This window comes from Argiope bruennichi, chromosome 4 (assembly GCF_947563725.1).
Source record: "Argiope bruennichi chromosome 4, qqArgBrue1.1, whole genome shotgun sequence".
Lineage (NCBI taxonomy): Eukaryota > Metazoa > Arthropoda > Arachnida > Araneae > Araneidae > Argiope > Argiope bruennichi.
The window spans coordinates 109,481,506-109,497,738 of record NC_079154.1 but is presented as its reverse complement, the minus strand read 5'-3'; the positions used below and the strand labels follow the sequence as shown (position 1 = coordinate 109,497,738).

The following is a 16,233-nucleotide window of genomic DNA, read 5'->3' as shown; positions in this document are numbered from 1 at the left end:
CTGCCTTAAGTTATTACGTAATTAGCTAACCTAACAACATCTTGTAGTGACCATATCAACATTAAAAATCTTTTATGGTTTAAATAAATAGATTGACTTGGCCATCGTATGAAAACACAATGTATCTTTACATTAAATTAGATTACATTAACATATTATATTAAATTAGATTGTTTAGTGCGATTGCCAAGTCAATCTATTTATTCAAACCATAAAAGATTTTTAATATTGATATGGTCACTATAAGATGCTGTTAGGTTAGCTAATTACGTAATAACTTAAGGCAGAAGGACCCTTAAGTAGGGACTGAATAAATTGACCGACTTGTTATTACATGGATCTCACAACTTTTTACGATAGCAGAACTGAGTTGCGAGACTTGGTTTTTTTTACAAGTTATGTTTTTGATGGCATTTTGTTATCCAAATGGATATTGTTAAAGCACTCTGTATTTTAAAAAAATGAGCGTGCTTACTTATATAATAGAATTGTTTATTTTGAAACCTTTAGAGAAAATGAGATTTTTTTAATCATTTAAATTTTGAAAATAGTTTAATTGCATGGATATATTGAAGCACTGCAAGTGATCTTCTGTAACTTTCTTGCATACTCTCTAATAAAAATACTATTCTTCTCTTCACTCACGCATGAAATTTACATACCACAATTCTTCAACAATGACTGAATTTTACATTCCTTAAGTAATGAACAGAAAACTCTCCTTTCTCTATATTGTAGTTTACAAATGCTCATATAGTATACTTGTTATATTTCATTTTCCTTTCGTTCTTTATAAACTTTATTTAGCATGTGCGTGACTATAAAAACGTAGCAATTATGGTGCTTAAACTTCTAGGATTTGGAAGACACAGCTGAAACATGCAAACGTAAAATGATTGCCGCAGAGGCACTCATAGCTGGATTGCAAGGAGAAAAAGCTCGATGGACAGAAGATAGTAAACGTTTCCAAAGTCAGATAAACAGGTTATAATGAAATGCTCTTTTTTAAATCAACATTATGGAAATTTAATTACGATAATCTTTTTATCATTTGAATCTATCTAGAAATTATTGGGAAAATTTTAACATATCAATCAGGACCTCTTAAATTATAGATCACAGAAGCAGTATAAAAGAATGTAATTGAAATTTCGAAAAATGTTGAAAGTTCTGAAAGCACCTTTTATTCTATTTCTTTATTATTAATCAATAAAAAGTTAAATATAATGACAATAATCAATTATTTATATGTCAATGCTTCATTTTGTTTTCTTTTTGTGAGGGGAGGGGGGGGGGGCAGGTACTGAAAAGTTTTACCTAGAAAAGGACTGTGATGAAAGAAAAATATTAAGAATATCTCTAATTTATGCATATTTTATTTAGAAAATTATTATTTTTTAATACATTTAAAAAGGGTGTGAAATATATTTTTGTACTAAGAATCAAGTAGATCATAAAAAAAAAACTAGATAAAATTTTTTTAGCATAATTTTGAAATTTTACATATATAAATCACTTAATATATATTTTAACATTGCTCAGTTTTTATTTCTTTAACTTTAGTATAGTATTTATCATGAATTTTTTCTATTCTAATGCTTGTAGTTTTTGTTTGAGAAAAGAAATTATTCACATCATTTGTAAACAAAACGATGTCTCATGCGCGCAATAATTTATTTCTATTAGTTTGATTATCGTTTCTCTAAATTTTAATAAAAACAGATCTGTTCTCAAAGTATGAAATTTACTAATTAGATTGTTTCATCTTTTTTTACAAATGATAAATGTTACTGCAACCAGCTCGTGCATAAATTATGCATATAAATTTTTAACAGAAAAAATAAAAGATTATGATAATTAATCTGAAAGTGCAATTAATTTAAATGGTATTGCTGATAATGTATGTCCAGAGTTACAATATATATATATATATATATATATATATATATATGAAAATTAATATAGAGAATGTCATCAGTTTAGCTTCCACAATATTTTGTATAAATTGCATTGTTCACTTTTTTTTCACTTCGGTTAATCAGGAATTTTGCAATATCCATACATTATTCTTGCAAGCATCCAGGTATATATCCTGTGGTTCAAAATTTATGAACTAAATAATTTTTTTGGATACTTACATCTGATAATAAATGTTATTACTATAAATAAATGCACAAATTATAAAACAAAATTGAATAAGTAATGGATTTGAAACATGCAGAATATTGCTAGATTACTAAACTCTTGTATTACTTTATCAAAAATGTTGAATTTCAACAAAATGCTTAAGGTTATAAAATGAAAATATGAAAAAAAAAAAAAAAAAAAATTGATCATGGCTGACATGGAACATTTTCTCATGAAATGAATTCCAATAAAAAAAAAATTAAGAATTCAAGAGATATGAATAATGTAATGATGAATAGTTATTTAAGAGATTTCAATCATTGTAACTGAAATGGATCCTTGATACTTTGTCAGAAAATGTAATTTAAAGTTGGATAAAATTATAAAAAGCAGAAATTATTCTCAAAATTGGTAGCATTGCACACAATGTAAAACTTTTTTTATAATTAAAACGATTTGAGAAATGTTCAGACTTTTTAGAATTAAAAATTGGCTCGTCTTCTTTAAAATGTTCAAATGTCTAATCTAAGACTGTACAAAAAAAAAAAAAAAAAAAAAATCTGCATGCAACGTTTGAAATGTTAAATAATAGCATCAGATGTACATTTATTAATATCCTATATCATGAAAAGTTAAATTTTATATGAATTAGTTTGGCATTACAAAACTGTATTTAAACTACTGAAATAAATAATCAAAATCAACTGTTAGTCAAGACTTGTTTTTGAATTAAATTATAAATGGTTTCTTTGAATACGACTATCACTTGGAATATGAACTTTGTCATGATTTGTATCAAAATGATTAATATTTGTCATTTTTTTTGTAAATAATAACTTTAAAAATAGTATTAGATTTAATATTTCAACAATAATACTAAGATTCATCCATTGAATATATATATATATTAGCTAAATGGATGAATCTTAGTATAGTATTGTAAGAATCTTAGTATAAGTATAGTATTATATTTGTATAATATTATTAATCCATTAATATATATTAATGGATATATACTTTAGGTAAATATTTGGATATTCATGGTAGGTTTTTAAGTGAAGGAAATCTTATAAACTGCATTTTTTTATTAACCTTTACATATAATCATTCTAATACATTTTCTTTCGTCTATAGTTTTTGAGTCTTTTTTGTTATATGAAATGATGAAGTTTCTATTAATTTGTCAAAACAAAATACTTGAGTATTATTTATTGTTTTTTTTTTTAATAGACTGGTTGGTGATGCTATTTTGTTAGCTGCTTTCTTGTCATATTGTGGCCCATTTAATCAAGAATTTCGTATTATGCTTTTTGATTCTTGGAGAAAAGAGCTTGAAAATAGAGAGATTCCTTACACAGAAGATTTAAATTTGATTAACGACCTAACTGATGCCCCTACTGTAAGTTATGGTTCTTTTAAGTTTTGTGTAACTTTTATCTACAGATAAAATATTTTTCAATGTTTGTGAAAAAAATACTTTATATATATATTTAATTCTCAGATTGCTGATTGGGGTGTTCAAGGTTTACCTAATGATGAATTGTCTTTACAAAATGGAATAATTGTGACCAAATCTGAAAGATATCCCTTACTGATTGATCCCCAGGGACAAGGAAAATCTTGGATTATAAAAAAGGAAGAAAAAAATCAATTGATTGTAAGTTTATTTTGAATGCATAATCTTGAATCATGAAACATCTGATTATATATAATGATTTCCAATGTATCATAATATGATTTTTAATTTTCAATCCTTAACAAGCCTGAATTTAAAAACTTGCAGAATAATTAATATTGTTACAGAATCACTTCTTCAGTCGCAGTGTTCTTTTGATGTTCGATGCAGAAATAAAAAGTCCTTTAATAGGAAACAACGACGTTTATTCACACGAAGACACTGATACAAAGACGACAAATATATAAAGCCGTGACGAACACAGGACAGCACACTACAACAAACAGTTGCCCACAAATCGTAATCGATAGTAATAACAGCCACAGCACACAAAGCGACCAGACAGAATTCAGCAGGAGGGTGAATCTTTGTAGCTTCACTTCACGGTCTGTCAAAACGGCTGCAATTCTCCACTGTCTCCTCGTTTTAGCTATATCCAGCTGCCGCCACACTAATTCACGACTGGTTACCCCTCACAGGACTCGATGCTGCTTCCACAATAAACATCAGGATTTGGCACACAGCTCAGTTCAGCAATAGCTTGGGCTCCACACAACGCTGGCACATCGCCGGACTATTCCACCGTTGCTACTTTATCCTCACGACGTCTCGTTACTTGACTACAACTAAGACTATGGACACGATTCATTGCAGCTTGAGACTGCCGGCATTTTGGCATTTTATAGTTCCCGGGAGGTGGGTCGAGAAGCTTCGGGACCAATCAGGCATATCTTGGTTTCTATTGGAGGAATCACTAAAATTCTCAAAGTTTCCAGTAATATCTATTTTGTCTCTAAATGGTTGCCAAGTTTTTCGCCAAACTCTAAGATCACTGATCAGCACCCACAGGGCTGGTCATAAAACGTTCTTTTCAGTGATTCAACTAACCGTGCTGGGAAGCAACTTTACAGGTTTGTAACAATATACACTTCAGTACTAGCAAAGTTTTGACAACACAAATTTAACATACATAATCAAAATTATTGAAAATCAATTGGGTGGAATTCTTTTCAATCAGAACATTTTTTTTCTAAGGTTTCAAACTTGAACCACAAATTTTTCCGTCAATTTTTTGAAGATGCATTATCTCAGGGACGACCACTTTTAATTGAAGATGTTGGTGAAGAGCTTGATCCTGTATTAGATAATGTATTGGATAAAAACTTTGTCAAATCAGGTACCATATTAAAAGTAAGTGGGTTTTTATATATATATATTCTCTTCAAAGAAATATAATTTTTGTTTTGCTGTTCGAAAGTTTTGGTTATTACTCATTTACATTTTTTAATCTTAGGTAAAAATCGGTGACAAGGATGTGGATTTTATGAAAACATTTAAACTTTATATTACAACGAAATTGCCAAATCCAACGTATGCTCCTGAAGTATGCTAAATATTAATATTTTAATTATTGAATTGTTAATATTTTATTAATATTATCTGACAATAAACTATTATTTGTTTCTGATAAGGATTACAATGATATTAATACTGGAATCTCTTACAATTAAAAAAGAAAACTTCAAATCCGATTTTAATTTAGATGCTTCTCTACAATATTAAATAAAATTTTTTAAAAAATGTAATAAAAGCTCAAATTGTCAATTTCATAAATCTTTTGGTTGTATAGACACTGTCATTTAAATGTGGAATCTAAGAAAATTTGTAAGTATTATGGATTTAAACGACTGCTTATTATTAAACAAATTTTAAACTTACTAGATGAGTTTCATATCAACAAAATAGATAAAATTAGAGGCAAAATTCCCCTTATATATAATTCTTATAAAGGCATCTTTTATTTTCATTATTATAACCCAAACATGAAAAAGAAACACCTCCAGAATTTGTTGTATTGTTTTCAGCTCACATTCACAAAAAAAGAACTCTTCAGTTAATATTTATCTAAAATACAAGCAATTTTAATTTGTGAGTTTTGATATGAAGAAATTCTGCATAACTATTGTTATATTTTACTAGCTGCCTTCGGTGATTAATTCTCACTAAAATTTTCAGTATTTCATGTAATTTGGTCTCTAAATAGATTTTTTTCACTGAAATACTTTTAAGCTGCAAACTTTTGATAATTATATAACTCATATTATAATAGAAGCCTTATGGCATTCTGTTCATTGCATTATGTATTTTTTCTAATTTTTTGTCTGTTCCCATAAAATTTAAATTTTAAATTAAAAAGGAAATGACTAAATTTCAATTAATGCCAAAAAAGTTTCTGAATCTAAATATATTTTGAATAGCTATGAATACAGAAAAAAGAATCGTTCGGCATTAAAGTTAGCATTCTGTACACTGCAGAATGAATATATATATGTGTGTGTGTGTGTATATATTAATGATGTATGTAATATTTCAAAGAATTATTAAATAAAACTTTCTCTAATTCATCATAAAATTCAATTTTTAATTTTACTTTCAAAGAATTTTAAATGATGTATACAATATTTTATTTAGTTTCAGATAATAAATGTAATTCTGAAAAATTATGGAGAATCAAAATTTATGATTGAGTTACTTCAATTCATCTTAGAAATAATTTTTCATGCACATTTTCTTTAACATAGTTTTCTTGATTTACTTGCTAGCTTTTAATTTATTTTGCTAGTAATAACTTCATGAAATTCATCACCTTATAGAATTTCAAATTGAAATTTACAATTTTTTTCCTCTTGGCTCTTTTTTATGACTTTTGATGAATATTTTGGTGTAAATAGTCTTTAGAGTCATCTGTACCACCACCATAAAATCAAAAAAGAAGATTATTTTATTGTGTAAACTGTCAAGACAGATCAAAATTTCTATCTTATCTGGAGCCAAACTTCACTCTGAGAAAAGCACTATTACGTGACATACATTTCATGCTAAAAAAGCACAAGTAATCTTAATCAAGTGACATTTATATCAAATTGATGTTCCAGAAATTTAGTTTATTCAGGAACTAACCTGGACTAACCCGTTAAAAAGTTATTAAAATATTTGTAATCATCTCTTATTTTCTTCAAACATTTTATGTTTTGATAGCAAATATATAAGATAAATTTAATCTTTCTAAATTTATTTATTTTTATTTTTCCACTGAGAATTTTTGAGATTAGAATTATAACAGAATTTGCATTGTTTATTTTTTATTATTTATGCTCAAAGAATTACATAATGTTAAATTGATTTACTTAATTTTTGAAAAATTTGAAACATTTTGGATATTTTTGTTTAAGTGTTTCTTGTTTTATATTATTTTTATTGAATTTCTTGATTTATAATTTAATAATTTATCCATAATGTACAATATTTAATATAAATTTCATTATTTATAGCCTCTTCGTCCGGATATAATGTAGTATTAAATGTATTTTAATTAAATAATGTTGCATGCCTAATTAATTGCATTATTAATTTTAGCTTAAAAATGGCGTGAAGAAAATAATTTACTGACTTATTATTATATGTTAAAAAATTTATTTTACTTGTTGCATCATTTCTCCATTCTAAATCTCTCTTAGGTCACAGCTCGAACATCAGTTATAGATTTTACTGTCACTATGAAAGGGCTTGAAGATCAGTTGTTAGGACGAGTAATCCTTGCAGAAAAACAAGTATGTTAGTACTCTTTTTCTGTACATTTTAGTAGAGGGGGGGAAAAAACGTCTTGCATGAAAACTTGTCAAAATTTAAATAATTTTCTTTTTCTTCTAGAAATTCAAATTTTGTCTTTTTCATTCTTTGCTTTAAAATATAACTAGGAACTTGAAGCTGAAAGAGTTGCTCTGTTAGAAAATGTTGCCTCTAACAAGAGAAAAACTAAAGAGCTGGAGGACAATTTACTGCATAAACTGGCTACTACAGAGGTAACTTTTATTATTGCTTCATCATTTCTTACTGAATTTTATGTATTCAAGTTAAAAAGCAGCAGGGAAAATAGGCCTAGCCATTAATGAGAATAAAATTATAGGACTTTAAGACACTTTACTTCATAAAATAGCTTCTACTGAGGTAACATTTAGCATTGTTTCATCCTTAAATAATTTAATATATTCAACATAGAATGCAGCAGGGAAAATAGGCCTAACCGTTAATCAGAATAAAATTATTTTTATGATTGCAACAAATAAAAGTATGGATATGTTCCCTTTGAGGATCAACAATTATATTTTCAAGGCTGTGAAGGAACAATTTAAATATTTGGATGCAACTATCTCAAGCAAAAATGGCATAAAAATTGAAATAAAATAAGTTGGTTATTTATGGGTAATGGATGTCCCTACTGTTTTAGAAATCAATTTAAATAAAAATTTAGCTGCATAAAAATAAAAGGATTAAGTCTTTATAAGACTTTGCTTGCTACAGGAGTGAATGCCCGATCCTTAACAAAACAGAAAAGGACATCTTTTGATTTTTTTTTGGGGGGGGGGGAGAAAAATCTTAATAAAGATCTTTTGGTGAATAAAACAAGATAATGTATAGAAAATTGTATACAATCAGGATTTTTTTAAAAAATAAAGCTTATCCGATATTGACAAAATAGTAAAAGCTCCTTGTATTAGATGGTTGAGTTATATATCTAAATATGAGGATACATTCTTAAGTAAACAATGATCCGTTGGAACGCTATTGAATTAGTGAGGTCAAAAAGGGAAAACTTGGAAAAATAACTTTCTCCTCTATCAGGCAGAGAAGGTGTTTGAGAAGAAGAGGATATAAAACGTTTCTTATATAACCACTTTTAGCAAAGCTATCAGATATTATTGCTTAAAACAATTTCATAAATGAAAAATATCATTATAAGTGTTATATATGATTATATGTAGTTTATTCATTTTAAATGTATTGATTGCAGAATAATCAGTGTTATCATATGAAAGCAATGCTTTGCAATATCTCATGCTTTTTTTAAATTGTTCTTTAATTAGATCATTTTATCATATAAAGCTTATATGACCAATCATATTTTTAACTAATATAACAAAATTATTTTTTGAGCACAGCTAAACTATAAAGGTATTTTTATTAAATTGTGAAAGAAAAAGTTTAACAATAAAGATATATGTAAATGTTAAAGAATATTTTTAACAGTATTTATGGTATACTCTTTGCTTTGCTTTAATACTCTTGAAATTTGATTCTTTTTATTTTTCATGAGCTTTTTACTCTACATTGTTACTGTAGAAAAATTTTTAACTTATTTTTTAAAATAACGGATATTAAGTTGAAATGAACTATAAACGGTTATTAAGTACAAATTTCTGCTTTAGGGATCTTTAGTTGATGATGAATCACTTATTGAAGTTTTAAAAATTACAAAAGAAACAGCTGCTGATGTAGCTAAACAATTGGATATTGCCGATTCCACCAACAAAATGATTAATCTTGCAAGAGAAGAATACCGACCTGGTAAGGATGATTTTACTTACATTGTATGCATTCTTTATTGAAAAAGCAATATTTAGCTTATTAAAATATTTAAGCATGTAATGTTTTTTTTCTTTCGTTTTTTTTACCATTATATTAAAAAAATTATCGTTCTTAGTTGCATTTAAATGACATGTAGTTGAACTTAAGCTTTTTAAGTATAAGTATAATGTTATAAGGGGAAATTGTATAATTATATATTTGCAAGCTTTAACAATTCTAAGTTGCATTACACTTATCTATCAATTCTAAGTTGCATTACACTTATCTATATTATTAGCACAGATGAATACATAAATTAAGAAACCAATTTTATATAATGCCAACATTTTATAATTTTGTAGTATTTGGATCTATTATATTATAAGGGAGAAGTATATTCCGTTTGTTCAATAATTAAAATTTATTCTATAAAAGTCATTTTATATATTTTCTTTCTTTAGTTATCTGTAATGAATTTGGTGTAATTAAATTTTTGTTTTATTTCAGTTGCTTCCAGGGGTAGCATTCTTTACTTTCTTATTTGTGATATGGCCATGGTAAATGTTATGTACCAGACTTCCTTGGTCCAATTTCTAGGAATATTTGATATTTCTCTAGAAAGGTGAGGAAATTATGGGGGAATAGAATTTCATTAAATATAGTTATGAAAATTTATTTATCCAAGTCTTTTTATTTATTTTTTGGAGTCAATTTTTAATTGAACCTAAAAGTGTTTTTATGTATTTTAGAAATATATATCATATCTTATAATGTTCATTCTAAAGTTATCTTTTAATCAAACATTTAATGATATCGATTAGATTGTTGCATGCAATCCATTCCTTTTTTTAGGGATGGATTGCATGTCATTGCAAGTTATTTTACCAATTTCTTTCTAAATGTAATGTTTCTGTTTCTTTGTCCTTTTTCTTAATACAGTTATAAATATTAGGTTGTGAACTCTAAACTATTGACGAATTTCTAGATCTCTTTTAAAATTTTCAATTTATTGTGTTGCTTTTTAATTTTGATTTTAAACGAGTATGAATCCGTTTTATATTGTAAAAAGTTTGACCCTGTAATTTTGAAATCCTTTTATCTGCTGCTAACTCAATTAGTATTAGAAAGACAACATAAAAGTAAGTAATACAAATCGTTTTATTTAGTGTATCAGAAGATTGTTTTAAAATATTATTTTTAATTAACTATCAATATAACCATTAGCTGTGTATTGTATAAAATTTCTTTTCTAAAAAAATCCCACCATATAAATACAACCAAATTCTTCCAAATCATATAAATAAAATTAATTCTTGCAATAATTTTTTTCATTATCTAAATCAGTAATTTCTAAATGTTTAAAAGTATTCATAATCTGATTGAAGTTCCAAATTAGAGAAATAAGCTTCACACAGCTTCTAAATACTTGAAATGTTGCTAGAAAGTGCTAAGTTAAATCAAAACTGGATATTTAAATATGTTCTTACATAACAGGTTATTTAGATTCAAAGTAAAAAAAAACAAAGTTTAGAAAATAACAAGGGCAATAGATTTAGAACATAACAATAAGTTTAGATAATAAGTTTAGAAAATAATAATAACAAGTAAAACCATAAAAATGCTCTTTTATTTATCTTTCACTTTTGAAAGGTCTGAAAAATCTCCAAGAGCTGCCGTGCGCATTGAAAATATTATTCAATTTCTGACATTTGAAGTATTCAAATATACTTGCCGTGGCCTTTATGAAATTCATAAGTTTCTTTTTACTTTGCTGTTAACTATAAAAATTGATCTGGCTGAAAATAAAATCACACATGAAGAATTTGGGATCTTTATCAAAGGTAACTACATTAAATGTTTGTCAGTGTAATATCATCTTTGTAATTATTTTTATTTAGACTTTCATTCCTCTTATTTCATATTTTGTTTTCTGCAGGTGGTGCTGCATTAGATTTAAAAGCTGTGGAGCCTAAAACTTGTAGATGGGTGACAGATATGACTTGGCTAAATTTAGTTGCTCTTACTCAGCTAGATTATTTTAGGGAAATTCTAGTGAAAGTAAGAATTTTTTTAACACAATTTTAAACTAAGGTACAAAGTTATAAAAAAAATAACTGCATTTTCTGAATAGAACTTTTCTAAAACATTAAAAAATGTTTCAAATTTTAGACATTTCAGAATATATTTTGATATGAGCAGCATTATCATTTAATTGGCTTCAAAATTATAATAATTTTCTATTTTCCAAAACATATTTAGAGTTCCTCATTATTATTGGTTTGATTCTGGGCTTAATATCTGAGATGGCTTTAATGAAGGGATAATTTCCCCTTCTCCATAATGCTTACCTCCTCTCCTTTACCCAACTTTGCCTAGTGAATATGATATGACTTCACATGTATTTTGCTATTTAAAAAAATTATTTATAAGGCATTCTTTTTTCTTTCTTTCTTTTTTAAGGCAGAACTTGTATTGGAAAATATTATTTAATTAGTTCTAAATATCTGACTGTTGTCATTCTGCTTTTTACATTCTCACTCTTTAATGATAACAGTAGGTATAAACCAATCCTGCTTTGAAAGTTAGAAATAAAATATGATCACAATTACTAGACTGAAATATGATTCAAATTTAAATCTAAAAGGGATTCTGAAATGATATTATATACTGATTTATACAAAACAAGTAGATTTTTTTACTAAAGTTTGAACAAATAGGATTAAGGGTCATTTAAATTGGAATACCGAACACTTGAAGTGGCTGCTAGAAACACTTGTTCTTATCAAAAACCAATGTGCTCATTAAAACTTATCACCAATTGATGAGGGTTGAGATGTAGAAATAGGCTATAGTTAAATGTCTTTTTTATATGATGAAAATCATTTGCACCTTTATTATTTGTTACAGGAACTTAGTAGGGAACCATTCTTTGTTTTCCAAAAATTGGCAATGCCATAAACTGGATAATATGTCCCAGTATAATCTAAGTATTATTTATAACTTTACTTTTCATCGCTATTTTTACATTCAATGAATAAATTCACCAAATTCTTATTCAATTTTTTTTGTATTGTTAAAAAGGACATGGGAAAGAATTGTATGCATCATCTCAAGAAAATGTTCTATTTGTTTTGATTGTGTTTGATTTTTGAATAACTGTGATTTTTGATTTTAGGTGAAGCGCAATGAGAAACAGTGGAAAACATGGTATGAGAAAGATGCTCCTGAAGAAGAAGTTATACCTGATGGTTATGATAGTCTAAATTCTTTCAGAAAATTACTTTTAATCAGGTCTTTATTTATTTATTTTTTCTCCTTTTCATAAATGTCTTTACTTGAAATATCACCAGATTATAAATAATGTTTTAGAATTATTTTTGTTGAATAAGTGATGCAACTTCTTATTCATATTTTGATAGTTAACATTGTTTTTTATAAAAGTTTATATTATTAAATATGATAACTTTTTTAAGATTTTCACAAAAAGGCAGAAACTTGGACTACAGAAAGTTGTCATAGATTGAATGTGAAAAAAATATCCTTGAATATATTAGAAATTACGAATCATGGGAGATATTAAAACTGTTTGTTGCAGTTCTCCTTTTTTTTTTTTTTTTTGAAATATGATTGCTGACATTTTTAATGAATTGTTTTGCTTGGAAAGTAACAATATTCAAGTTATTTTTTTAAATTATATTTTGAAAAATTCCATATTTATTTAGATCCTGGAGTCAAGATCGCACTCTAGCGCAAGCTAGGAAATATGTTGCTGATTCTATGGGTCAGAGTTATGCAGACCCTGTTATTTTAAACATGGATGATATGTGGGCTGAAAGCACTCCACGTTCTCCTCTTATCTGTCTTTTAACAATGGGATCTGATCCAACTCAACAAATAGAATCTCTTGCTAAACAAAAAGATTTATACTTTGGAGCAATCTCTATGGGCCAAGGACAAGAAGTGCATGCCAGAAAGCTTATGAATAATAATATGGAAAAAGTAACTACAAATTAATTTTCATTAAAAATTTTGACAAAATCGGCAGTTATTAACATATAATATATGCCTCTGGTAATAGAAATTTTTGTATTAACTTTAATGCACAGGTACGAGTAATGCTTCAGTGGATAGTTTATGTACTTTTCTAAAAATGTGATAAAAAAAGAGTTTTTTATATTGTTTTAAAAATGGGGCATATATACAATTAAACAGACAATTAACAGAGTTAGACCGATAAACTATATGCATGTATTCATTAGTATGAGAATCTTGGGAGAAATATTTTATCGGTTTCTTGGGGGGGGGGGATACATTGTACTTTCCTTTAGGGTTTTAAGCATTCTGATTCTCAATAATGAACTCCTTTACTATACAATTTCAGTCTGGCTCTCAGAAAGTTAAACAACAGACTTCCATTTTAAAACATAAATATAATTGCTTTAATGCATTACAACTTGTTTATTTATGGATTTTAGAAATGCAATTATAATAAAAGCACCTTTTCAAATTCATTTTTTTATAATTATTCAAGCCAAAAATAGACAATAATTCAATCGGATTTCACTGGTGCTGAGAAAATATTATTTAGCATTTCTTTAATTAATCAAATGAAAATTGTGTGAGAGTAAGATCAAGAAATGTCTTTAACCACTGTATCTTGCAAATTTAATAAATGAACAATTAAGACATTTTTGGCATTATTGTGCAAATAAGAAGCTATAATTTTCTTTGTTCAGCATTTTTTAACATGAATTTAGGAAAATAATATTCATTTAAAATTATTCTTAGTTCTATTAAAATTTATACTGTCTTAGTTTTGTTCGTATATAGAGCGATGGTGTTTATGTCATGCAAAATTTGAATATTAAAAATTTCCATTTCTTTAAGCTTTATTATTTTTTATACATTTAACCATTCAAAATTAGTTATTAAAAAAGATTGTCGATTTAATCTTAATAGACAGTTTGAAATTTAAATTAATATTTTGGACAATCATTGTAATATTCCTAAATTTGAATATAATAATAAATATGACTTGTTTTGGTAATCTGTTAGGATATTCAAGTTTTCACTTTCGGGTAATCGCGATATTACCACGTCGTCCTGCCATAGCGTTTGGAGTAAATGAATGGCCATCATCATCATGACAGTACTCTGGTGTTAACTATGGTTGAGTCCTAATTATTAATGACCATTGCCAGCTATGATTCAACCCATCCCATAAGAGATATGTCCTGGGATAAAGGTAGCCAACTCCACACCATTATTTTACTTTCAAGAATGTGAGAACCAGCCATCATACTGGACGGCTTCTCTTCGCCATTTTTGGAGTACTCTTTTGTTACTTTAGAGTATTTAGGGTGGGGTTTACTTTAGGATATTATCTTAACTCATTAGTTTTAACAACTTTATTATTAATCTTTTCTTATTCTATATGTCATTTGATCCTGCAACAGAATATTATTTTTCTGATTATCTAACGTTGAAATTTTGTACATGTTGAAAAATGAATTTTCGTTACTTTTTCTTATAATTTCTCTTAATTTATTTACTATTCTTTCTGTTTCTATTTTCACTTTTCTAGGGTGGTTGGATGTTGCTTCAGAACTGTCATTTAGGTCTTGATTTTATGGACGAACTTCTGGATAAAATATTGACAACTGAAAACATTGATGAAACATTCAGATGCTGGATTACTACAGAAGTTCATGAAAAATTCCCAATATCACTGCTTCAGGCTTCTATTAAATTCACTAACGAACCACCTCAAGGCATAAGGGCTGGTTTAAAACGCACCTATTCCACCGTTACTCAGAAACAGTTGGAAGCTATTACCTATCCTCAGTGGCAACCTATGCTATATGCAGTTTCGTTTATGCACAGTGTTGTTCAAGTAAGAATAGGGCTATTTTATAAATTCTTAATTAATGATTTGAAGCTTTTAATGATACTTGACAATATGTCATCTTAAAAATATGAAATATGTTGAAATGGCTCTTTAAAAATACCACTGCTACAGGAGAAAGCCCCCTCCCATAAAAAAAAAGTACATTACTGTATAAACCAATTGAAGTGTTTGTTTAATTTAATATTTTAATTTTTTCTGTCTACATTTACAAAAGTCTGTGTCATCGTTAATAAGAGAACTGTTTTTAGATAATCTTTAAAGAAGAATAATTTTTACAATAAATGAATATTTTTTTTAAGGAAAAAGAAAAAAAAATGTTGAAGCAAAAATATTTTTAGAAATTTTCACAGTAACTATTTTTTTTTTTAAATTTCTTATTGAGTTAATTGTCATTGATTCTGGATGCAAATATTGTAAGGAATGAATCGATTACCTTTTAACCCTTTATTCTTGCATTTTTAAAACAATTGGTGAAAGCGGAATAATTTTTCCATTTAGAAGTTTAATAGTGATCATGTATCCTTGTTTATGTGCTTCAAGAGATTATCTTTAGCAATTACTGAATTGTTGTCAAATTTGTAAACATTTTGTGATTATTTACTACTGATAATCGTTTTATGGCTTTTTTTAAGAAACAAACAGAAATCTTTATGGAAACCCACAATATCTTTTAGTTCTTATGCTCATAAATTTTCTTTCATTAATTTTTTTTCTCTTAAACTTTATTGATATCTTGCAAATCTAATAAAATTTGCTCCTTTCATTTACAATAAATATATCATAATAAATATGTTTTCATATAATGTGCTCCATATAAAGGCTAAATTAATATTTTTTTGTGCATTTGAATTTGCAAAAAAAAAAAAAAATCTTTTGTTACAAAAAATATATATGTTATAATTTGTTCTCTGTCTACTTTTCATTTAAAATGAAAATTGGTCAGTTATGGTGAAAGAAACTCCTCTTAAAAATCTGAATTGCAGGTTATTTACTTGATTTCTTTATAAGATAGATAGTTTTTATGTAACTTGAAAGTCAATTAAATAATTAGTAAGGGATTTGACTTTAATAATTTTGTTAAAAAAATTTCAGATATTTATTACCACATTTTTACTTA

The 16,233-nt window shown here is 26.9% G+C and overlaps 1 protein-coding gene across 5 annotated transcripts in view; it reads left to right on the top strand.

The window, feature by feature from the left end:
- The window catches only part of LOC129965390 (dynein axonemal heavy chain 8-like), a 94,517-nt gene that overhangs the window by 65,814 nt on the left and 12,470 nt on the right, over window positions 1-16,233 (top strand). For 2 of the 5 annotated variants that reach the window (XM_056079229.1, XM_056079233.1), the window contains 14 exons: window positions 857-984; window positions 3,358-3,526; window positions 3,629-3,784; window positions 4,838-4,993; window positions 5,097-5,186; window positions 7,321-7,413; window positions 7,561-7,665; window positions 9,070-9,208; window positions 9,716-9,830; window positions 10,859-11,049; window positions 11,145-11,266; window positions 12,384-12,499; window positions 12,931-13,207; window positions 14,793-15,101. In XM_056079229.1, the coding sequence (XP_055935204.1) occupies window positions 857-984; window positions 3,358-3,526; window positions 3,629-3,784; window positions 4,838-4,993; window positions 5,097-5,186; window positions 7,321-7,413; window positions 7,561-7,665; window positions 9,070-9,208; window positions 9,716-9,830; window positions 10,859-11,049; window positions 11,145-11,266; window positions 12,384-12,499; window positions 12,931-13,207; window positions 14,793-15,101 (2,166 nt within the window). The remainder of the gene's footprint in view (window positions 1-856; window positions 985-3,357; window positions 3,527-3,628; window positions 3,785-4,837; window positions 4,994-5,096; window positions 5,187-7,320; window positions 7,414-7,560; window positions 7,666-9,069; window positions 9,209-9,715; window positions 9,831-10,858; window positions 11,050-11,144; window positions 11,267-12,383; window positions 12,500-12,930; window positions 13,208-14,792; window positions 15,102-16,233) is intronic. The other 3 variants (XM_056079228.1, XM_056079227.1, XM_056079230.1) reach the window with 3 other exon arrangements.